This window comes from Macaca fascicularis, chromosome 5 (assembly GCF_037993035.2).
Source record: "Macaca fascicularis isolate 582-1 chromosome 5, T2T-MFA8v1.1".
NCBI lineage: Eukaryota > Metazoa > Chordata > Mammalia > Primates > Cercopithecidae > Macaca > Macaca fascicularis.
In genome coordinates this window covers 128,155,234-128,181,483 of record NC_088379.1, presented here as the reverse complement: position 1 = coordinate 128,181,483, position 26,250 = coordinate 128,155,234, and the positions used below count along the sequence as shown (strand labels likewise).

At 38.4% G+C, this 26,250-nt stretch overlaps 1 protein-coding gene across 12 annotated transcripts in view; it reads right to left on the bottom strand.

Annotated features, from left to right (window-relative positions):
* AFG2A (AFG2 AAA ATPase homolog A) overlaps positions 1 to 26,250 on the bottom strand; it is a 396,759-nt gene that overhangs the window by 221,648 nt on the left and 148,861 nt on the right. The window contains exon 15 of one of the 12 annotated variants that reach the window (XM_065545437.2): positions 20,546 to 20,701. The exons of 10 other annotated variants lie outside the window; for them this stretch is intronic. In XM_065545437.2, the coding sequence (XP_065401509.1) occupies positions 20,651 to 20,701 (51 nt within the window). In that variant the 3' untranslated portion in view covers positions 20,546 to 20,650. Of the gene's footprint in view, positions 1 to 20,545; positions 20,702 to 24,548; positions 24,982 to 26,250 lie in introns of those variants that run through there. One more of the 12 variants, XM_065545438.2, reaches the window with a different exon arrangement.

Sequence of the window (26,250 nt, the reverse complement as noted above, 5' to 3'; positions counted from 1 at the left end):
CTGGATTCAGATGTTTGTTTAAATATTTGCCATATTAAGGTGATTATTAAATTCCACTGAAATAAATGTGTACTGGACTCAGAGTCAGCAGAAGGGAAAACTGTCATGTCATCATAGCTAATAGGGTACAGGGTTTCAAGATACAGGTACTCAGCATGATAAAATTTATGAAATTGAAGACAGTAAGAAAGGAAACCATTAAATTTTGTTCAGTAGTCACTGGTGACCTTCACACGTTCACTTTTAATATATTTGGTCAGTTAGGAGAAACTAGGGAACTAAAATTTTTAAAATTGAGATGAGCTACAGAAACTAGATGGAACAATTAACTTTAGGCAAAAAAATCCTTCTCTGACAGTGTAGGAAAGGAGCAGCAGAGAATAATAGAGCCAAGCTATGTTTTGTTAATGATGGGGATACATAAGGAAGTTCATGGCAAATGGTCTGAATTATCTCTGTAAATCAGTTTCCAAGCTCATCTGGAAGCCCTGAAAGAAGAATGATAAATTAATATTTGAAAACAATTTGACACTGTCTTTCTAGCTAGAAGTCAAATTTCTACTGGAGATGTCCAGTCCCAAGAGATGGCTCCACCTAGCCACGACTTCTCATTTTTCTATACGTGTCTAGAAAAATCTATGTACATTTTCATTAAAAATTTCAAAGCTCACCCATTGCTTCCTATACATACAATTATAGACTTTCCATACTTTGTTTATGTGAAGACATCTGGAATAAAGCATTCAGCTCAAGAGTAGGCCATTTTCATATACCCAAAGTAAAACTGTTGGTAAGAACTCATGGAGGAGTAATATGTTTCCCGGTGATTGTTTTAGAATCACCAAACAAAACCAGAGAAATAATAATTTCTTAATTTTATGCTACATTTTCTTTGCAAAAGAACTTCTGTTAAAAGAAGTATAATACTTGAAGTTAGATTTCAGTTAATTCCTTTACTTATAGAGCAAATCATTTGGAATGCCTCTGACCCAAGTTAACTATTCCATGACACTGTAATTTCAGTCTTAAAAAACATCATAATAAAGAAATTTCCTCTTAAAACTCATATTCACAAAATAATGAATTACATGTCAGGTATGGGGTAGGGGCAACTTTTGCAAACTGAAAAAGCCAGAATGAAGAGCTGGACTTGATGAGGCAAACAAGGAGTCCCTGTATAGGAGTTCCTTAGCAGTATATCATTCCTTTAAGAAGAATACTATAAAACAGAATGAAGATGAAATGGTGGAGGAAGAGACTGAAGGCAGAGAAACGAGTCCAATAAGAACTCATTATTTTTATTGCAGAGTATACCAGATATTTTGGGGTAAGGCCTGTTCTTCTTCATGACTACATATTCTGAATGGTATAAAAAATTGATATGAGATGTTAACACTAATATTTCCTAGAAAAACATAAAAGATAATCAAGAACTTGTGTTTGTAAAATAATTAAAGTGGTAAAGTTTAAAGATTAAAGTGCTACACTGACTACATGTCTAACTTAATAAACCAAACTAAGTTCTCTCTAAAGTTAAATAGGCAGGAACTTGATAACATCTTTTTCCTTTTCAAATGGAAAACATTATATATTATTAAATAAAATTTCAGAAAAAAAGCAGCAAGACTTACCAAGAATTTAATCACTATTTGACTACCCGTGTTGTTTGCCTGTGGACATCCAACCATTGTTTTATGCTCTGAATATTATCCTCTAGTCTCTTATATGAACACATTTTTATAGCAGTAGTTATATTTTATGATTTTTAAACAGCTTGTGCAATTAAATGTCAGTTTTCCACTTTCATACTAAAGTAAAATAGATTTTCCTGAGGCAACTGCCTTTTGAAAAACAATAATAAAAGTTCCTCTGACAAAAGCTTTCCCTGCAAAAATAAAAAGTTAAAAGGTCAATTTTCAGAAAGGAAAATTGATAAATAGAAAACACAATTTTAATCTAAAATACAAAGCACATTTTTATCTACACTGCAAGTAGGACAAACACATGTGGATAGAGAGCAGATGTGGATTTCCAAATACTATACACAACCTAATATGCTGTCAAAAAAAAAAAAAGATGACATGGCCAAAAAAAATAGTAGTTTTCTATTCCATTTATTAAAGGAGATTAGTATAAAGGTAAAAAGGTAGCCGTATGAATAGAAAGAATAGTTTATCAACACACTGTTAATTTCTGGTATTTTCCTTCATTAGTTACCACTGCATTAGACATCAAAAGTAATGAACAGTCCCTGACTTACAGTGATTTGACTTTGGAGTTTTCAGCTTTATGATGGTGTGAAAGTGAAACACGTTCAGAAAAAACCTTACTTTGAGTAACCATACAACCATTCTGTTTTTCACTTTCAGTACAGTGTTCAATTAATTACATAATATATTCAATACTTTATTATAAAACAGGTTTTATGTTAGGCGATTTTGCCCAACTGTAGGCTAATGTAAGTGTTGAGCACATATAAGGTAAGCTACGCTAAACTATGATGTTCAGTAGGTTACGTGTTTTAAATCCATTTTTGACTTACGATATTTTCAACTTAAGATACCTTTAACAGGAAGGAACTCCATTGTAAGTTCAGGGGTATCTGTATATTCAGGTGGAGAACAGTTAAAATAAATATATATATCTCAGAACAAATCTATCTCTTGTTCATCAACATAACCTGAGCAAACACTGATGTGATTATCTAAATATTATCCTAGATAGCAAAATGGGTAAGTTTTGAATTTACATACTGAAACTACAGGGTGATATGTGGAAATAAGTGAGGCAGCAAAACAACAAATAATCAGACAAAACCCAGCAGGGAAATTGGGAGAGTGGAATGAGCGCCAGGTCAGGGTTTCAAGACATAAGGTGATAATATCCTTGTGACAAAGCTAATTTAAAATACAAAGTCAAATCTGCCCAGACAAAGTTTCCAAACAATCAGTCTTGAATACACTCATCTTTTTATAAGTTAAAAGGAAAAGGTTCATTATACTTCAAGAGGAAACAAAAGGTCTACGGAATTTGACTCAAAATAGTACCTTTGGCCAAGGAGGTTACAGAACAAAATAGTCATGTGTCACTTAACAATGGGGATATGTTCTGAGAAATGCATCCTTAAGTGATTCTGTCATTGTGCAAACATCACAGAGTGTACTTACACAAACCTAGATGGTATAGCCTACTCAGGCTATATGATATAGCCTGTTGCTTTTAGGCTACAAACCTGTACAACATGTTACTGTGTTCAATGCTGTAGGCAACTGTAACACAATGGTATCTGTGTGTCTAAACATATCTAAACAAAGAACAGGTACAGTAAAAATAATGTATAAGAGATTAAGAAATGGTATACCTGTACAGAGCACTTACCAGGAATGGTACTTGCAGGACTGGAAGTTGCTCTGGGTGAGTCAGTGAGTGAACTCTTTGCTCTGGGTGAGCAAAGAGTGAATGTGAAGGCCCAGGACATTACTGTACACTACTATAGATTTTATAATAAACACGGTACAATAAGACTATACTAAACTTATTTCAAAACTTTTCTATCTTCAAGAATTAATCCGTAACTTACTTTATAAATTATTTATTTATTTATTATTTATTTTACTTTTTGACTCATAATAACGTTTAGGTTAAAACAACATACTATACAGCTGCACAAAAATATTTTCTTCTTTATATCCTTATTCTATAGGCTTTTTCCTATTTTTAAATTTTATTATTTTACTTTTTAAAGTGTTTTCTAAAAACTAAGACACAAACACATATATTAGCCTAGGCCCATAGATTAGGATCATCAATATCACTGTCTTCCACCTCTACATCTTGTTTCCCTGAAAGGTATTCAAGGGAAATAATATGCATGAAGCTGTCATCTCCTATGTTTACAATGCCTTCGTTCTGGAATATTCCCTGGAGGACCTGCCTGAGGCTGTTTTAAAGTTAATTTTTTTTTATAAGCAGAGTACATGCTACAATGATCAAAAGTATAGTATAGGTAATACATAAGCCTGTAACACAGTTGTTTATTATCAAGTATGATGTACTATACAAATGGAATGTGCTATACTTTTATATGACTAATAGCACAGTGGGTTTATTTACACCAGCATCGCCACAAGAGTAATGCACTATGCTACCACATCATAATGGTTATGACATTATGATGGTTACAATGTCACTAAGCCATAGGAATTTTTCAGCTCCATTATTATCTTATGGGACACATTTGTACATGCAGTCTGATGTTGACCAAAACATGGTTATGAAGCACATGACTGTGTCTAGAATGTGACTGCAGTAACAACCCTCACTCACCAAAACTCAGTCTTCCCAGAAGGCCACATAGATGATACAGCACACATAATGATAGTGTATTAATATTAACTAATTTTAATTAGGTAACTAATATTAACTAATTTTTCATGGTTAATTGTAATGGATAAAATGATGTCACAAGTGCACTGAAGCTTTCTTTAGCCCTTAATTATTACTGCTTTTTCTAAGAGTTTCTCTGAGAAGTTATTTGGAAAGAAGATAGACAATGTCAAAAAATACAATGGCAGAAATTTAAATATGGAAACTATGTTTATGATTCACCAGAGAAACTCAAATGTTATAAACTATTTCCTGAACACAGATGATTAATTTCCAAACATGTTCTCTTGACCAGTCCTTGCAATAATTAAGATAAAACTGAAATGGCTGGTCAGTGTTGATGATAAATTCTGTTTGGAAGATGATATGGTTTGGCTGTGTCCACACCCAAATCTCATCTTGAATTGTAATCTCCGTAATTCCCACATCATGGGAAGTAACTTCTTCATGGGGGCAGCTTCCCCCATGCTGTTCTCATGATAGTCAGTAAGTTCTCATGAGATCTGATGGCTTTATAAGTTTATGGCATTACCCCTGCTTGCACTCATTCTCTCTCTTCGGCCCTGTGAAGAGGTGCCTTTCACCATGACTGTAAGTTTCCTGAGGCCTGCTCAGCCATGCTGAACTGTAAGTCAATTAAACCTCTTTCCTTTATAAATTACCCAGCCTCAGGTATGTCTTTATTAGCAAGTGTAAGAATGGAGTAATACAGAAGACATAAAAATTACTGGTTACTACAAAGAAATATCCCATAATTATGGTCTCAAAGCACATTACTATCTAAACTGAACCTGTATCATTATAACTGGTCTAAAGCTCTGTAAGATGCAGCACATCTAGCCAATCAATTTTGGCAAGACATGTTATAATTTTCAAGAATAAACAAGTTTGAAAATGACAGCAAAATGAAGGGAAAAGATGGACCCACCTTGTCTCTATTTGATATAAATTTTTTATGTCTAAGAAGAGAAAGTTAGGAGACTGGAAAGCAAAATATGTCACTTCCTAGACTCTTCAGCCATGGGAGGTTAAATATCCTGGCCCTCTGCTATGCTCCTCCTCCTCCTGCTCTCATAACCTTTGCTTTCTTGTTTTGGGTGCATAACAAGAATCAACTGAGTCTATTTCCATACTACCTCTTTTCCTTCTCTTCCATTCAAGGAAAATTTACTAAACACTTAATATGTTGAGACACTGTAATAAGCAAGGTGACTCACCAGTGAACAAAACATGAGTAAAAAATACTGATTCCAAAATTCTAATTTAACAATGACTTGACATTGAGATTATGTGATTCAAATAAATATATTATTTTTGAGAAAACAAACCTAAATAGGAAAGACTCAATGAAGATGAGTAACTCTCAACTGTTAATTTGGTTTGGCAGAACAGCTGTAAATGAACGGGGATATTCAAAGTGCCTCAGAGTATCTTATCACTCTACTTCATAGATGCCAAACACTGAAATAAATACAATGTGGTTTAGAAAAGAAATATTACAGAGCTCCAATGAGCAGACTATTCTTAAAGAAAATTATTTGCCCTAAGACAAATGAAATCAATGTATATTTACGTTCTATGTTAAAATAAAATCATTAAACATAATTGATATAAAACATTTAATGATTATTTACTTACCCTTTTTTTTTATTACACTTTAAGTTCTAGGGTACATGTGCACAACGTGCAGGTTTGTTACATATATATACATGTGCCATGTTGGTGTGCTGCACCCATTAACTCGTCATTTACATTAGGTATATCTCCTAATGCTATCCCTCCCCTCTACCCCCTCCCCACAATAGGACCCGGTGTGTGATGCTCCCCTTCCTGTGTCCAAGTGATCTCACTGTTCAATTCCCACCTATGAGTGAGAACATGCGGTATTTGGTTTTCTGTTCTTGCGATAGTTTGCTAAGAATGATGGTTTCCAGCTGCATCCATGTCCCTACAAAGGACATGAACTCATCCTTTTTGATGGCTGCATAGTATTCCATGGTATATATGGGCCACATTTTCTTAATCCAGTCTGTCACTGATGGACATTTGGATTGATTCCAAGTCTTTGCTATTGTGAATAGTGCCGCAATAAACATACGTGTGCATGTGTCTTTATAGCAGCATGACTTATAATCCTTTGGGTATATCCCCAGTAATGGGATGGCTGGGTCAAATGGTATTTCTAGTTCTAGATCCTTGAGGAATTGCCACACTGTTTTCCACAATGGTTGAACTAGTTTACAGTCCCACCAACAGTGTAAAAGCGTTCCTATTTCTCCACATCCTCTCCAGCACCTGTTGTTTCCTGATTTTTTTAATGATTGCCATTCTAACTGGTGTGAGATGGTATCTCATTGTGGTTTTGATTTGCACTTCTCTGATGGCGAGTGATGATAAACATTTTTTCATGTGTCTGTTGGCTGTATGAATGTCTTTTTTTGAGAAGTGTCTATTCATACCCTTTGCCCACTTTTTGATGGGGTTGTTTTTTTTCTTATAAATTTGATTGAGTTCTTTATAGGTTCTGGATATTAGCCCTTTGTCAGATGAGTAGATTGCAAAAATTTTCTCCCATTCTGTAGGTTGCCTGTTCACTCTGATGGTAGTTTCTTTTGCTGTGCAGAAGCTCTTTAGTTTAATTAGATCCCATTTGTCAGTGTGGGCTTTTGTTGCCGTTGCTTTTGGTGTTTTAGACATGAAGTCCTTGACCATGCCTATGTCCTGAATGGTATTACCTAGGTTTTCTTCTAGGGTTTTTATGGTTTTAGGTCTAACATTTAAGTCTGTAATCCATCTTGAATTAATTTTCATATAAGGAGTAAGGAAAGGATCCAGTTTCAGCTTTCTACTTATGGCTAGCCAATTTTCCTAGCACCATTTATTAAATAGGGAATCCTTTCCCCATTTCTTGTTTTTGTCAGGTTTGTCAAAGATCAGATGGTTGTAGATGTGTGGTATTATTTCTGATGGCTCTCTTCTGTTCCATTGGCCTATATCTCTGTTTTGGTACCAGTACCATGATGTTTTGGTTACTGTAGCCTTGTAGTATAGTTTGAAGTCAGGTAGCGTAATGCCTCCAGCTTTGTTCTTTTGGCTCAGGATTGTCTTGGCAATGCGGGGTCTTTTTTGGTTCCATATGAACTTTAAAGCAGTTTTTTCCATTTCTGTGAAGAAGGTCATTGGTAGCTTAATGGGGATGGCACTGAATCTATAAATTACCCTGGGCAGTATGGCCATTTTCACAATATTGATTCTTCCTATCCACGAACATGGTATGTTCTTCCATTTGTTTGTGTCCTCTTTTATTTCACTGAGCAGTGAAATAAAGCAGTGGTTTGTAGTTTACTTACCCTTTTAAATTAACTACTAACTACTGATACCAACCTGGAAACCCCGACACATTCAAAATTACTGGTGAAAGTAAAAAATGGTAGAATCATCATAAAAGGAAATATGATAATATCTAACATAATTACAAATGTATTTACCCATAACACAACAATCCCACTTTTACAACAAACCTGCACAAGTACCAAATGACACCTGGACAAGATTACTCTTTGTAGTACTGTTAGTAGTGGCAAAAGACTGACAATAGCCTAAGAGTCCATAAAATAAGGGACTGGTTGAATAACTATGGTAGTTCTTCATCCATGCATCCTTCAAAAGGATGAGGAAAATGTCTATTTACTGAGAGAAAAAGATCCTCAAGAAACAGTTAAATCAAAAAAGCAAAGTAGTGAAGGGTATACATAGTTTCCTGCATTGTATATATCTGGGAGAAATGGGTATTGAAAACATATATATATATACATATACCTATATATATATATATATATAGGTATTGGGTATTGAAAATACCAATGGGCATTGAAAACATATATATATATGCATATATATATATTTTGTTTGTGTTAAAAAATTGGAAGAAGAAACAAGAGACTAACAAAAGTAAGGTGGAAAAGACAAGGTTGGGCTGCAGAGGTAGAAGGAACAAGGTATTACCATGTATATGTATATGTATATCTTTCTATACAGTTTTGATCTCTGAATTATATACATGTTACCAATTCAAAATTCATTTTCTTTTAAAAAATGAAAGAAACAGTAAAGTTGTATATAGAATAACATGAAGTTTATTGCTTTGCTTCCATTTATAAATGAAACAATTTATTTCATACACTGCAATCTCTAAAAGATCATCAAACTCCGCAGTTTCCACCTCCATCTGAGATCCAATTTCTTGTCTATATTAGTTGTGTGGCCCCGGATGGTCCCTTAATTAAAAACAAATTTTTTAAAAATAACCCTAAGGACTTTTGGTGGGATAGAATACAGATCTCGTCTGTCTCCGCCAAAGAGATAACTTCTTAAGCATGGAAACAAAGGTAAAGTGACTTGCTACGATTTGTGACTCCAACCTGTGTTTTTTTTTTCTCCCTCTCCTCCTTTACAGAAAGCAGAACTTTTCAACAACATGCATCCATTTAGTTAATGGACTGTGGGTAGCATGGCAGACAACATAATCATTTAAAAAATAAAATCAATTGCAAATTTTTAAGAGTGGGAATAAGATCATTTACATTTACTTTCCAATGTCTGTTTCTGTTGTAGCACAATGGAGAGTATCACTAAATATGTTTATAGGTTATATGCTCTATCTCATGTGCTAAATCCACATGATTATGGTTCCATAATGGGTCCTATCAGCATGCCAGGTTCCAAAAACCTCAACCTCAATCTCTGGAAAGCAATGTAAACACATTTTGTAAATCCTTAACTTCTCTACCATCAAGTCACTAGGCATGTTTGTGTTTATACATGTGTGGTTATATATACATCCTTGCACTGCAAATTATTGTGACTGAGCAGACAATGCTTGAAAACAAAGGTTCAAGAGCTTCCTTTATGAAATGAACAAAGAAACACCTACTCCTTACACTGAAGTTCAGCAATCAAATAAAGACTGAACAGTTCTTTTAACAACTGATAACAGTTTAGTGTCAATACAAATTATCAAATACAAATTAACTAATGCCCATCTGACAAGTTTATAAAAACTACCTTACTTTTCAGATGTGTTAAGTGAGGCTTGGATATTAAATAAATTAACTACAGTCACAAATGGGAAATGAATCCAGAGCTTCAGGCTCTTGAATATTCTACCAATATAACTGATTTTTGGATATTGTGATTACTTTTTTAATTAAATGATTTAATTCACAAATACAGAAATAATTCTGTACAACACCAACACCTACAAAGCAGAAGTTTCATTTCATGTCCATGAAAGAGTAAAAAATAATACTAATTTCTCATGTTCTTCTATAATAAAATGTTTTCCATTTCCCTGTATCACAAGATCACCATACTGTCTCCATGAACATTTTTTGAAGACTGTTTGTGTTTATGTGTTTATTGCATCTATAAATCCCAAAATCTGTGTCTCAAGCCTCTTTTACCTCTTATTACCTCTCTTATCTTATTGTTTGTTATTAAACAAACAAAACAAAATCTCCCTTTATTTATCAAGCATTGTAAACAGCAATGTAGCTACTTGGAAAAACTCCCATCAAGATAAAAATCCACACTTTACAGCAGGGTTTCTCAATCTCAGCATTACTTGGGCTAATAATGTTTCATTGTGGGACAGGAAGGGTTTTCCTGTGCATTATAGGAGGTCTGGTAACATCCCTGACCTCTACCCACTGGATGCCAGTATCATTCCTCCAGCTGTAACAACCAAAACGGACCTGGAGGGAGGTTGAGAAGAATAAGCTGTAAAATCCCCATTACTAGAAATCATTAAGAAAAGAAAAATCAACTTTCTGTGTAGCTCATTCACTGCTTGAGGTAAAAGCTGCTTCCAATAATTTTTGTTTGGTTTAAAAAATCTTTTGAGGCTTTCTGTTGCTTTTGTTTCTATGATTCCATCATTCCAAACTTTCGTGCAGGGTCAAAATACTTATAACTTTTCTGAAAAGGGAAATGTCCTCAAAATAGCCTGGGTGTGGGGGCACTTTGGGAGGTCAAGCCAGGAGGACTGCGAGAGCCCGGGAATTGGAGACCAGCTTGTGCAACAAAGCAAGACCCTGTCTTTACAAAAAATTTAAAAATTAGCTGGGAGTGGTGGCACCTGCCTGTAGTCCCAGCTACTTGGGTGGCTAAGGCAGGAAGATCGCTTGAGCCCATGAGGTCAAGGCTGCAGTGAGCCAGGACTGCCCCACTGAACTCCAGCCTGGGGGATGGAACAAGACTCTGTCTCAAAAAATTTAAAAAAAAAAAAAAAAAAAAAGTCTTCAAAATGACTCTTAAGCTGCTAGTGCATCCATCACTGTATATCCATACATCCATGTTTTTCTTCTCAACTAACAAGGACGGCAAAACATAAACCATTCAAACTGATGGCAGCAGCGGGCCATCCAAAGTAGTTACTGCCACTTTGGCAGCCGGGGCCGGCTGTGGTGGGGCGCGGGTGTGGGTGCGGGTTGGGGTGCAAGCTGTGGACCCTCAGGTGGACTCCGAGGCGAACGGTACCTGGGGCCTGCTGCCCTGGAAGCCCAACCCTGGGAGCCACTGAGGTGGGGCCGGGCCGAGCTACCTGCAGACGAGGGAAGAGCACGGTCTGGCATAGAGGGGTCCCAGGGCAGAGCTGGACCCAGGGGTGCTGCGGTTGCACACAGAGTGAAGGGGGCTGGGCCAGAACGCACTCTGGGGCCGTACTTCAGAGGTGTGGGGTGGAAAGTGGGAGTGGCGCCCGCTTCCCAAACCTGGCAAGCAACTCTGCTGCCGCGCCCACCCTGCTGGCGGCTCCAAGTTACTGCACCTCTGCAGGAGGCTCAGCGGGGGCCACCGAGGCTGCATCCCCAGGATTCATCCCGCGTCCGAGTGACTGTCCAGCCTGACGCTCCCGACGACTGGGTTTGGGGCCCGCAATCCGCTCCCAGAGGTGTCCCCCTGGCAGGGTCTCAAGCTGTGCGAGAAGGAGCCCCAGGCCGCCACCAAGAGCCAGGTCCACAGGGGGAAATTGTGGCAATGTCATCCCGGCCTTGGATGCCAGCCCAGCCCACTGATGGCCTGGAGCCCTGCTCCAGGCTGCAAGGAGGTAGACAGGACAGTAGAAGCAGCTGTGAGAGCAGCAGTGGCAACAGTCTCCTGTGCCCCATGTCCCCAAGGTGGACTGTGCCACTTCCACCCTCGCACAGTCAGGCAGGATCTGCTACCAGACTCGGAGCCTCCAATGCAGCCTTGACCTCTCTCCCCACCATGTCCTGATAGCCCACAAGCACCTGGCCAAAGGTGCCGCCACTAGGACTCACAGGACTAGCCCTGGGAGCATCAGGTTTGTGCTGGGTTGGCCAGGGCCACTGTGCCACCTGCACCTCACCTGCTACCACTGTGGGAGATGCAGAGAAGGGGCATGGTCAAGGCTGCATACTCTGCAGAACCAGGGACTGGTGGGAGCGCTGCCCCTTACGAGTTGGAAGGGTGAGAGCTCCCCAGGCACAGCTGCAGTCGCCTGGGTTGTGGCTGTGGGCCTGGGCCTCCTGTTGCTCTCCAGTACCCAGGAGGGTCCCCCATCATCAGCAGGCTCAGGGGTGTCTGCTCCCACTGCCTGGCCTCTCCCCAGTCCCAGCGTTGTTGCGGCCTGGCCGGGTGTGTGCTGCTCCAGGCAGCGCTGACAGGCCAGGCTCCTGCCACCTTGGCCCTTCTGGACTATGGATGCCAAATGGGAGGAGGCCAAGATGGGGCTGAGTGAGGCTCTGGGCTGGCCCGTGGGTGCTCCTTTGCATGGGTGTGAGCAGCCTGGGTGTGACGGGCAGCAGTGGGACACAGACAGGTTCCTGGGCTGAAAGGGGCAGGTCCCTGGTGAGGCCCCACCTTCAGGCCAGGGAAGGCCTCTAGGCTGGGGGCCAGGCTGCCAGTCCTGCAGACCAGAGTGGGGACTTGTGGTGCCTTTACCACAGTCCCATGGACCAATCAGCATGCACACTTCCTCCCCTCTGAGGCTCATAAAAGCCCTGGACTCAGCCAGAGCAGAGCAGAGAGCCAGTGGAAGGACTGGCTGCAGAGAAGAGCTACCCTCTCTGCTGAGAGCTGCTGAGGTCAGGATGATGAGCATCAGAGAGAAGTCTACCCTCTCCAGGACCTCCTCTCTGCTGAGAGTGGCAGACAACAGGATGACCAGCAGCAGAGAGGAGCTACCCTCTCTGCTAAGAGCTGAACACTCGTCGGGACAACCTGCCTGCAGAGAGGAGTTACCCACTCCGGCCTCCTCTCTGCTGACAGTTGAACACTCAACGAGATGACCTCCCTACAGAGAGGAGCTACCCACTGCAGGTCTCTTCTGAGCTGTTCTAACACTCAATAAAGCTCCTCTTCGTCTTGCTCACCCTCCACTTGTCTATGTACCTCATTCTTCATAGATGCAGGATGAGAACTCAGGCAAAGGCTCCACTGGCCACAAAGGTTGCTGGTCAGAAAAGCAACACACCAAAGATCCCATAACAAAATCAGGCCCAACCTTGGGGAAGGGGTGCAAGGATTTACATATGAAAACTGAAAATAAAATCCAAGTGATCGCTATTCCTTTAATTATTGATAATCTTGTTTGAGTAATCAGCACAATCACTCTCATTAAAGGTTGAACTGGTGAGGATTTTACAACCATTTACAGCCAGATTTTTTTTTTTGTTTAATATTAATTGGATATGAGGCTGCAGCATACTGAAAGTTATCACTAATGCAGGAGGAAGCTTTAATCCCTGTAGAGATTGTCTGGGTAAGTGAGCAAAGGCTCTAACTGACAGTACAGATAATACAATTCAGTTCCAGACCAAAAAGCTGTATTTGTTTTTGTTGTTTTTCCCCTATCCTATTAGCAATCTGTCTCCATGGATTTGTCTGGGAAAGTAAGTAGTAAAGCAAGCAACCCTCTCCATCCATCTAAATCATCCTCCTAGCACAGATCCCAAGCAAGCTTTTGGAAAGATCATCTTTTTCAATGCACATGTGTATATTAAGTCAAACTCAAAACCAATGAAAACAAACACAAGAAAATGCACACACAGAAAAATAAGTATTTATATAGACCCTTAATTCCTTGAATCCAAACACATTGGAGGAAAAAAGCCAATGATACTCATCAAATATTTATAAACATATGAAACAGGAAATATAAATATATGAATGACTCCATACTGACCTCTATTAACTAAATTACACTAGATTAGTTACAAAACAGATTTAACTACTAATGGCCATCTTAAGTATAAGCCTTTAAAATCTAACGTTCAAATTACCCTCCAAATCCAAGAAATAAAAATCTTCAGATTTTATATAGATATTTACTTCATCGAAACTAAACAGCAAACTCATTTTGGAAAAAAATCAAAATATCAAGAAAAGAAAGCACATAGGAAAAATCTAAACAGAGCTTCTGTGCCTGTGGATACTTTTGGAAGAAGCTTTTGTGGTGTGGAAACAGAAAAAAAAATGTTAATGCTTGGGAATCAGATATACAAAAATTCATTATCCTCTATTTAAGTTTCTACCTTCTACACTTTGTACTTTTAGCCAACCATTCAGACAAAATGATTCCATATCACTATTCTCTCTGATGGAAGATAAACTGATATGTGAAAGAAGGAAGCAGTTAAGTTTTACAAGACTCAAATGTGATATGTTAAAAAATACTGACTATAAAAGAAATCACATCCTTAAATCAAGAACCATTTTGGCAGCATTACTGTTTGAGACAGAGAATGCTAATGTCACAGACTCTATCATGTAACTCAAAAGAAGACTGCATCCCTGCTTGAATTTTAATCTCAAGGATCTCAGGAACACATACAACAAACAAAAATTAACAATTTAACTCAATTATTTTTGTTTTTCTTTATCTCCTTATTTGTCTTTAGGAGGACACTATAACTTCTTTTTGACAATTATAGAAAGTAACAATACCAATATTAAGCTATCTTTTAATTTAACATTTCTAAAATCAAGGAAGAGTAATTTCCACTCAAAGGGAGGCTCTACAAGATTTTGGATTCCAGAGTTCTGAATGTATGCATTCATTCAGTCAGCCAGTCAAATATTCATTCAATAGATAATAATTTAAGGCAATTTTTGGTATTAATAGTGTTCATAAAGTTCTTCTAAAATAATAAGTATAGCCGGGTGCGGTGGCTCACGCCTGTAATCCCAGCACTTTGGGAGGCCAAGGCGGGCGGATCACCCGAGGTCAGGAGTTCAAGACCAGCCTGCCCAACATGATGAAACCCTCTGTCTTTACAAAAATACAAAAATTGGCATGCGCCTGTAATCCCAGCTACTTGGAAGGCTGAGGCAGAAGAATTGCTTGAACCCAGAAGGCAGAGGTTGCAATGAGCGGAGATCGTGCCATTGCACCCCATCCTGGGCGACCGAGCAAGTCTCTGTCTCAAAATAATAATAATAAGTATAATACAAAACTAATACTTGTATAATATTTAAGTATGAATGAAACATCTTCACTATATTACCATAACTGATCTTTTAGTCTTTCCTGGCTATCTATATTTGATCTACTATTAAAGGGAAAAAAATAAATTCGTGATAAGACATAGAAAAGGAGGCAGCGCCTATAGTCCCAGCTACTGGGGAGGCTGAGGCAGGAGAATGGCATGCACCTGGGGGGCAGAGCTTGCATTGAGTGGAGATTGGGCCACTGCACTCCAGCCTGGGTGACAGAGCGAGACTCCATCTCAAAAACAAAAAAAAAGAAAAAAAAGAAAGGGAGGCATTTGATGAAGTGACAAAACTTACGTCTAATACAAAACTTGAATCTCTCAATTTTTCCAAACAAGCTCTTTGTCATAGGCTACCATAAGACTTTAATATATAAACTTTATCAGAAATGCCAATACCTTCATTGCTCTGTGGTTTCTGTCTTTCATCAAAGAAAGGCTTAATGAATCGTTTTCATCATTCTATTAAATGTAAAATACGAAGGGTGTCCAAAAATGTATGGCTCTATGCTGCCCAGAAAATATAAAACTCTCCTCTAAGTCAGAATACAAGTGTTCATAGGTCACATATGCTCAAACCAATTTGTATGATCAATTTTCACAGCTGTATAAGGCCAAATACATGTTATAAAGCTGAGAAAGATAAAATGAAAAAAAAAATACATGTTGGCTTAAAATCAGAAGCAATCGCTTTAACTTCAAAATGAAAACAGGTAGGCATTTATTACTCCATGGAATCAGCAAGCCATTTCCTTTTGTATAACATTCTTCTCAGGTTATTCAGAAGCATACTATGTTATGAAATTTTAAATTTTAAATGTCTAGAGTGTAAGTTTTCTAACACATAAAATTTTTAAATAAAGTATGGATTAAAAAGTATAGTCACCTGATGACACATCATGACAACACTGGAGAAAAATGACATGCTACGGGATAAAGAATAAGGTATCTGGGGAGACAGAAAGTCCTGCCTTACTGTACTGCCTTCATTACTTACTAGTTTCTGAATCATGGCAAGCTATTTAATCTCTTTTAGTAGTAATTTTCTCATCTTCAAAATGTAAACAGAGGTACTACTTTGCAGGGTTGTTAGGAGAGCTACAGATTATGTACATAAAGCATGCTGTGCTGTGCCTGGCATAGTGTATGTGCTCAAATAAAAATGGTAATAATTGTTATTATCTTAGTATATAATAATCGTTATTATATTTCCGGGTTTTTCTGATTTCCCTTTATGTATTCAATTTTGTATTTTATTTTTTACTTCAAATATAATACCTAACAAAATAAATTTGTAATAAAATGTATAAAAGCAAATATTAATTTTCTATAGATATACCTATAAAATTCAGTATATACATGATAGTTTTGCTTGGATTACATTTTTACTTCTTTGTTTTCCATGAAGAAAATCCTTGCTGCTTACAAGAACATTTGGCTTTTCTCACTGTCTGCCAGAATACACGTTTAGGTCACGAATGTGAATGTGAAATATCAACTCATGGAAACTTGGCTGCAGAATACTGTTCTCCTTACCAATTTTGCAACTATGTAAGCAGGGCAGTCAACTATCACCAAAACACAGTCATGAATATAACTGGAAGGAAGAGAACTTTTATGAGAAATGATTCTTAATTACTTAATAGTGATTAAACTCTCAGCATTACTTCCTCAAGGCCATCAAAGTAGTTAACATGAGCTTTAATCTTAGTGTTCATTTTGCTATTCAGTAAATATATTACTGAACTACCTTCTACTAAACACATATCACCCCCAAGAAAAAACTACATGTACCTAGTGATAAAGTGAGGAGTTAAAAATAGAAAATAGTAACTTGCTCAATGAAGAACAGAGAAAACGAATTAAAAGATATACCATTTAGCTCAGCAAATTATTTGCATTTTGAATTGGCAAAATATAGCCAGCAAGTGAAAAGCTGATGCTTTCTAAATTGATTAATATAGTTAATAAGAAGGCAGGATTATTTCATACTAACTGCTACTATGTGTTCCAGGTACCTAAAAATACCAGTAAATATGACAAAAATCCTTGCTCAAAATAGACAAAAATGCTTCCCTTGCATTAGAGCAATGTGAGACGATAATAAACACTTTGTATAAGTAACCTATGTGGTAATAATATTCACTACACTACACTAATAAGCACTACAGAAAAAAACAGCTGAGTAGCATAAAAGGAGGTAAGGAGAATCAGAATGAGAAAACGCTTGTAGCACCTACAGTGTCAGATGATTGATATAATCTTTTCCTACAAGGCTCAGTATTATTATTGCTTCAGATAAGACAGATTTATCATATGAGTATTTCCTAGTTCTAATAATTACTAATAGCTTCCTATAAGCCATATTATAATTAGTAATAAAGGGGCAGATGGTACATATTTTCAGTTTGTCAGCCATACAGTCTATGCAGCACTATTCAACTCTCCCATTGCAGCATGAAAGCACTCACAACAGAAAATGAATGTGGCTGTGTTTCAATAAAACTTTATTTCTAAACACAGGCATACAGCACAGCAGTTTTCCAATCTTGGCTTAGTTTAGCTAAATGCCTTAATTCTAATGTTAATTTTTCCTGGGAGTATAGAGATAAACTTATCATCTATTTCCTAGTGTTTAACTTCAATTCTAATTGTCTAACAAGCAAAGATAAAACATAAATACAACAACCCACACACATATACCACTTCAACCTCCCTCTACCCTCCCCCTTCTTCCCTCTTTTTCTTTTTCCCCTCTGTCTTTACCCAAATCACTTAGTAATATGATGCAAACATCAAAGACTGAATTCTGGTTTATAAATGCAACAGCAAAAGGACATCAAAATATTACATACACAATTCAAAGACATTGTCTGATACAGAATTTAAGAATAAACCTCATAAAGTTATTAAACTCAAAATGTCAGGCCTCTACTAGTCTCTAAAAAAATCACATATATTTTATTTTTTTTAAATGTGTTAAGCCCCAAAATATAGAATTAAAGAGGCTGAACTCTTAGAAATTCCCAAAATATCCTAAACATTCGTAGAAATACAATTTTGTTCACCTTCTCCAAACATTAGCATTCTATTTTCTTCAACTTTCTACTTAGGTAGAATATACTACACTTTTAAAAAATCCTATTACAAATATTCTGTTTTGTTCTCTAATACAAAAAAAAAGAAGTTGCGGAATCAAGACTTTCAAAAGGCTCCAGTTTTACAACTGGCTTATCATTGTCTTTTCCATAACAAAACATACCTCTGAATAAGTCTGTCATCAAATATCTCCATGTAAACAGAAACAACATGTAACTTTTAGGCCATAAATTTTACTGGCATAATAAAAAGGTAAACATTATTACTTGGTATGAAACATAATTATTGATACAAGGCACTGGTCTGGTTTACCTGCACTGTCCCTTCTAGGAGACAGGAGTATAATCTAGCTGTTTTTTTTTTTAGTACATTTTCATAATTTTAGTTATATTTAATTATGAAAATCAGATTAGAAACTGCCAATATACACATAACAAACTGATTTTTGTTGCTGAATAAATTCTCTAAAAGATTTACATGTAAAATATCTAGTTTGCCAGTCAAATTTTTATTAAGAAATCACTCTAAGAATCTTTCCAGCACTAAAATTCTACTTATTTCTGCCCCGAAACTTGGGAGTAATGATGGCAGCAATGACCCGTCTGCAGCAGCCGCTGTGAAGATGCCGGCCGCACAGGGTTGGTGCGGCTAGAGCTGCAAGCTCCGCCAAGCCGGCAGGGCTGGCAACAGGCAGGAGACCTGACCCCTACTCGGCTGGGAGGGCGGGGCGGGAGGGCGGGGCTAACTGCAGCCGTCCAGCCGTGGCTCTGGACCCAGGCCTTCTTGGGGTCCTGGAAAGCCCTCCTGCCCCGACAGGCTCTGAAGCGCCTGCTCCTGCTCCCTGGCCACTCCCTGATTGTGGCGCAGGCTCTGGGCGGAGCAAAGTTGTGGCCAAGCCTGGGTGCTGTCACAACTCAGTTGGATGTGCTTGTGCTCAGGGACACACTGAGATGTCAGCCCCCAGCCACCTTGAACCCTTCTGGACTTTGGGCACTGGTGAGCATGGGAGGGAGGCTAAGGAGGGCTGAGGGTGGTTCGCAATAGGCCTTTGGGCACCCCTTTGCACAAAGAGCCTGGGGGCCATGAATGGCACATTCTTGGCGACAGGAGGCAGAAAGGCTCCTGGGTGGAAAGGGGTGGGTCCCTGGTGAAACCCCACCTTCAAGGCTGGGCCAGCCTGAAGCCTGGGGGCTGGACTGCCAGATCCATGTGGCGTCCTCGGCCCAGAGTGAGAACTTAGGGGGCTTTCACTGGGCCTGCCCATGGCCACCCATGGACCAATCAGCAGGGACTTTGTCCCTTCTGAGCCCATAAAATCCCCTGAACTCAGCCAGACTTGGACAGACTTCAGGACTACCAGCTGCAGAAAGGAGCTACCTATGTTGGGTCTCCTGAGAGCTCTTCTGTTGTTCAATTAAGCTCCTTTCCACTTTGCTCACCCTCCAGTTGTCCACATCCCTCACTGGTCCTGGACGTGGGACAAGAAGTCAGCACCCACCAAATGGAGGGAGTGAAAGAGCAGTAACACAAACAGGGCTGAAACACACTCCCCACCCTGACTTGCCACACTGAGCATGATGGGAAGGAGAGAAGAGTTGCAGCCCTTTGGGGAGCCCAGACCTAGGGGCTCCCTGAGGCAGGACTGTGACATCTCTTTAGGGCTCTGGTTCCTGGCTTCTCCAAGCTTCTGGGCACCACTGCGTTCCCCTCATCCAGTCACGGGTGCACACAGTGGAAGCTGTGCGTGGTACATCTGGTCCAGCCACAGCCTTACATGGAGCCAGCAACTGTTATCAGTGCCTAGAGCTGCCCACCCCATGCAGCAGCTTGTGTGCCTGGCTGTGCACAGTGGCCAGAACCTGGGCTCACTCGCCCACACAACCCTCACCGCTCCATGCCTGGCTCATCCTTGGCAGGTGTGGGATCCAGGCCAGTAGCACGAGCGGAGTGCAGCCTGCTGGGCCAAGTGGGCAGGACGAGCTCAGTGGGTGTGAGCAGTATTCAGGCAGAAGGCGCCACTGGCCACGGAGGTTTCCGGCTGGTGAAGCAACACTCCAAGCCCCTTTCTTTGCTGAGGTAGTCCTGAGCCCACTGAGGCAATAACAATGCAGGTCTGAGTAAATGGGTTGTAAAAGATAGTCAAAGGCTGGTAAAAGAGCTGAGAAGCAGGAAGCCTTACCTCCAAGTGAAAAGAAACTGTTGCTGAAATATAAAGCTGACATTTTCCTTTGTGTTCCGAATTAAACAATGTTTTTAGTGTGGTTTTCTAATGGCCAGGATTAGGGTATACCCCACATATTGTAAAATTCAATCTCTTTACTTTTACAGCTAGAAGGGTTCTGACAAATACAGGCATACCTCCAAGATACTGCAGGTTCAGTTCCAGACCACTACAATAAAGCTAATATTGCAATAAAGCTAATATCACAATAAAGCAAGTGACAAGAATTTTTAAATTTACCAATACATATAAAAGTTATGTTTACAGTATATGATAGTCTACTAAGTATGCATACCATTATGTCTGGGAGAAAAAAAAGTATACACCTTAATTTAAAAATCCTTTATTGCTAAAAATGCAAATGATTATCTAAGCCTTCAGCAAGTTGTAATCTTTTTGCTGGTGGAAGGTCTTGCCTTGATGTTGATGACAGCTAACTGATCAGGGTGGTGGTTGCTGCAGGCTGGGGTGGCTGTGGCAATTTCTAAAAGAAAGACAACAATAAAGTGTGCCACATCAACTGACTCTTCCTTTCATGAAAGATATCTTTGTAGCATGTGATGTTATTTGATAGGGTAAACCACAGGAGAATTTTCTTTTTTTTTTTTTTTTGAGACGGAGTCTCGCTGTGTCTCCCAGACTGGAGTGCAGTGGCGCGATCTCGGCTTGGCTCATTGCAAGCTCCGCCTCCGGGGTTCACGCCATTCTCCTGCCTCAGCCTCCCCAGTAGCTGGGACTACAGGCGCCCGCCACCACGCCCGGCTAATTTTTTGTATTTTTAGTAGAGACGGCGTTTCACCGTGTTAGCCAGGATGGTCTCCATCTCCTGACCTCGTGATCTACCCGCCTCGGCCTCCCAAAGTGCTGGGATTACAGGCGTGAGCCACAAAGCCTGGCCAGTAGAACTTCTTTTAAAGCTGGAATCAATCCTCTCAAACCCTGCTGTTTTATCAACTAAACTTATAAAATATTCTAAATCCTTGGTTACCATTTCAACAATATTCACAGCATCTTCACCAAGAGTAGATTCCATCTCAAAAAAATCACTTTATTTGCTAAGTCATAAGAAGCAACTCCTCACCCATTCTAATTTGATCATAGGATTGCAGCAATTCAGTCCCATCTTCAGACTCCACTTCTAATTCTAGCTCTTTTGCTATATCTACCTTATCTATAGTTACTTCCTCCACTGATGTCTTGAAGCCATCAAAGTTATCCATGAGGGCTGGAATCAACTTCTAAACTCCTGCTAAAGTTGACATATTTTCACCTCCTCCCATAAATCATGAATGATCTTCATGGCATCTAGAATGGTGACTCCTTTCAAGGAGGTTTACTTTGCCCATATCCACTATTATGGCAGCAATAGCCTTACAAAATTTATTTCTTATATCATAAGACTTGAAAGTCAGTATTACTCCTTGATCCAGAGGCTGCAGAATAGATACTGTTTTAGCAGACACAAAAACATTAATTCTTGTGCATTTCCATCAGAGCCTTGGGTAACTATGTACATTGTCAGTGAACAGTAACATCTCAAAAGGAATTTTTTTTTTCCCTCAGCAGTAGGTCTCAACAGTGAGCTTAAAATATTGAGAAAACTGTGCCGTAAACAGATGTGCTGTCAACCAGCTTTGTTGTTCCGTTGATAGAGCACAGGCAGAGTAGACTTAACAAAACTGTTCAGGACCCTAGGATTTTCAGAATGGTAAATGAGCACTGGCTTCCACATAAAGTCACCAGCTGCATTAGCCCCTAACAGAAGAGTCACCCTGTCCTTTGAAGCATGAAGCCAGGCATTAATTTCTACTCTCTAGGTATGGAAGTCCTAGATTACCATCTTCTTCTAATATAAGGCTGTTTTTTCTACATTAAAAATCTGTTGTTTAGTTAACCGCCTTCATTATCTTAGCTAGATCTTCTGTATAACTGGCTACAGTTTCTACATCAGCACTTGCTGCTTCACTTTACATTTTTATGTTACACAGACAGTTTCTTTCCTTAAACTTCATGACCCAAGTTCTGCTACCTGCCAACTTTTCTTCTGCAACTTCCTGACCTTTCTTGGCCTTCACAGAATTGAAGAGCATTAGGGCTTTGCTCTGGATTAGGCTTTGGCTTAAGAGAATGCTGTAGTTGGTTTGATCTTCTGTCCAGATCACTAAAATTTTCTCCGTATCAGCAATAAGGCTGTTTTGCTTTCTTATCATTCATGTGTTCACTGAAGGAGCACTTTTAATTTCCTTCAAGAACTTTTCCTTTGCATTTACAACTTGGCTAAACATTTGGTACAAGAGGCCTAGCTTTTGGCCTCTCTCAGCTTTTGACATGCCATTCTCATGAAACTTAATCATTTCTAGCATTTGAGTAATGTGACAGATGTGAGACTCTACTTTTAATCTGAACATTTGGAAACCATTGTAGGGTTATTCTTTGGCCTAATTTCAATACTGTTGTGTCTCAGGGAGTAGGGAGGCCCCAAGAGAGGAAGAGAGACAGAAAAATGGCTGGCTGTTGGAGCAGTCAGAACATACAACATTTATTTATTAGGTTTGCTGTCTTACATGGGTGTGGTGTATGGTGTCCTAGAGCAATTACAATAATAACGTTAAATATCACTGATCACAGATCAAGATTACATATATAGTATAATGAGGAAGTTTGAAATATTACAAAAATCACCAAAATGTGAAATGAGCATAAGCTGTTGAAAAAATGGCACCAATGGACTTGCAGGGTTACCAGAAATACTCAGTTTATAAAAAATACACTACTTGCAAACTGTAATAAAGCACAGTAAAACGAGGGGTCCCTGTATATGCAGTCCTGTAATCACCACTACAGCCAAGATATAGAATATCTACACCATTCCAAAAAGGTTCCCATTGCTGCTCTGTGGTGAATTTCCTCCCTCAGATCCCCAAACTGATTTCTGTCCCTGCAACCCTCACAATGTCAGTATATTGTATAGTCTTTTATATCTGACTGTTTTTACTTAGCATAATGCTTTTGAGATTTATCCATCTTTGCATATATCAATAATTTGTTCCTTTTCATGACTGAGTAGTATTTCACTGTATGGACATGTTGCAGCTTACTTATTCATTCATGTAGATAGACATTTGGGTTGTTTAGGTATTATAAATAAAATTGCTATAAACATTACAAACAGGTCTTTGCTGGACAATTTATTCATTTTTCTTGGGCAAATACCTAGGACTGAGATTGCCAGATACTATGTTAACTATATATTTAACTATATATAAGAAACTTGTTTATTTTTAAAAACGAAACAGATACTATCACTTAAATTATGAATAAAGCTACTACACTGGCTGATGATACATCATGATTTTTTTAAGAGAGAACAAACACACACCACACTTCTAAACTTGCACAATTAAACAAGGAATGCACTAGTATTGCATAAAATACATGTAAGGTGCTCATATTTGACTAAAATTAACTAGATATTATATGTAAAACACATAGCATAAACTTAATGCATACTGCATACCTAATGACTGCTAATTCTCCACTGTCCAACTTTCCTTTTTCCCAGTGCTCTCAGCTCCCCAATCCTCAACTCACATAAACCCACACTTAAATTTGAATCATTATTTGTTAAATCTGTTATAAAATGGACACACTCTCTGTCTCTGTTCAACTATTATCTCTTAAAGCAAAGTCAGTTTCATTCATTTCTTTAAGCGGCTCTTTGGATAAATGAGGGGGAGCCTCTAAACGCAGTAGAGCCTGTACTCAGGAAACATTTCAGGTGAACATCACCATCTTGTGTCAAAAAAGAGTAACTGCAATCCCAAAGTTATCAAATAGAAAACAGAGAAGTCAAAACGTATGAAGGTCCATTGTTTTCCAAATTTATTCTGATGCATGTATCAATTAAGTGTTGCAAAGCTTAAACTCTTCATGTTTTATGAATTTAATGCATTAAAATTTCAAACTAGATTGTGTATATCATAAAGGAACTAGGTTTTCTATTACAGGCCCCTTCAGATACTTTTTTGACCACACACACACACACACCACACACACACACACACACACACACACACACACACACACACCACACACACACACACACACACACACACACACACACACACACACACACACAGAATTCCAGGAACAAAATGACACTTCATTATTGTTAATACTCTCTATGTACTTTAAAATTAGCCACCAAATTGCCCTTCTACTAATGACTTTACAACATTCAATATATAGCTCCACATTTAGGTTTTGGCTACACTGAACATTAGTTCCCAAATATGAGATTCTAGGAGCATTAACAATAGAAGACAAGAAACTTTTTCAAATTTAAAAGTGATTCAACTTTAATCGTACAGTTAGATATGTCTATTCTAACTCAACATTATTTTTACATTCATTAAAAATAGTTAGAAGTATATTCATTAAAAATAGTTAGAAATATATTAAATAGAACCAAAACATTGCAGGCCAATCAGACATCTGTGAAAGAAGCAAGTATGCTGCTTAACGAGTTCTCCTTTTTCAAAGAGTAATAAATTTTAAATGAAAAAGTTAAGGTGTTCTTCAACTGTCAAGCAAGGTTTTTATTACACAACAACAGCCTTAAAGGCTGATTGCTTGCTTTTTCTCCTTTTTTTCTGAAAATCACATGGTTAATCACTTTTGCACACCTGGATAATATCTGCTTGCTTTAAGATCTGTTTGACGAAATAAATGTTACGATAACAAGAAAGTCTGGGAAGGCAGTACCTAAAAAGAAACAAAACAAACAGAAAACAAAAAACAAAAACCTCAGAAATTTGTTTGGTAAATAACATCCTTTTATATAGCATTGAGAATCTCTATTATTGTCTGTGTCTCTGTGTCACAAAAGAAGATAATTGTAGAGCTTGAACAATATGTCAAAGATTATCTAGTATATTTTTCACAGGTACAAAAACAGATGCTCAGTGAGGATAAATTATTTCAAATAATACACACTCTGTTAACAAAGCTAGCATCAGAAACTAAGAGCTCTGCAAGCGTCTGTCTGCCTTAACTCTTCCGTTGCTTGTTTCTGTTAGTTTTGAGCTTTTCTATCACACTCTGTATAAGCCACTCCAGCCCCTATCATATTTATCCTCTGTTACAGGTGTCAAATGCATTTTCCCCAAGACCCATTTCCTCAGCTACACTGTTGGCATTATGCAAAAGCTCCTCTCCAATGCTGTGCACTCTCCGAAACCTCATCCAGAAATCCTAGGGGCTATGCCCAAAGGACTAGAAGCAACAAGTTCAAAGAAGAAAAATACAAAACTCCTCATACAGTAAGTCTAATGTCACAAATTCATGAAACTGCAGCTACAAGGAGCCAAGTATTCAGAAAATTAAGTACATATTTCAGCACTGTCTTAAACTAAAAGGAAACTAAAATAGCTGGTTTTAAATATCTACAGAATTCAACCTAGATTAGTGTTGAACTCTTCACCTTAACAGTGTATATATAATAAAATCTTAGTTATGAATTTATCTGAATTTCAATGAAATTGAAATATAAGTCTGTTCACTCTTATTTTGTCTATTTCCATCAAATAAAGCAGAAAGCATTTCTTTACCCAGATACTATTCTTAACAGGAGAATTTTACTTTCATCTGTTCTTCCTCCATAAATAATCTCAATGATCTAGTTTCCCTTTAGGAGTTCTCTTTGGTAACTCTTCAGAATATCCCCTAATTATCTCCATGTCAATTAAATGTTCCACAAGGTTCACCTAGATTGGGGATCTTGAACTAGATACTTTAAGCTATCTTTTAAAAAGAAAGCTATATAAATTCCTCTTGGTATTTAAGATATATAGTGCCTTTGCTATCAATGAATAAAGAAATACATATCCCACAGTTGGTAAGTTGGGAAGATTAATCAAATCTAATAAGATGAATTTAGTAAGAACAAATTCCTCTATTCCTGTGGCCTAAAGCCTTTGTAGCCACAGCCATGGAAATAATTGGGAAATTACTTGGACTTAAAGAAAAGAATAT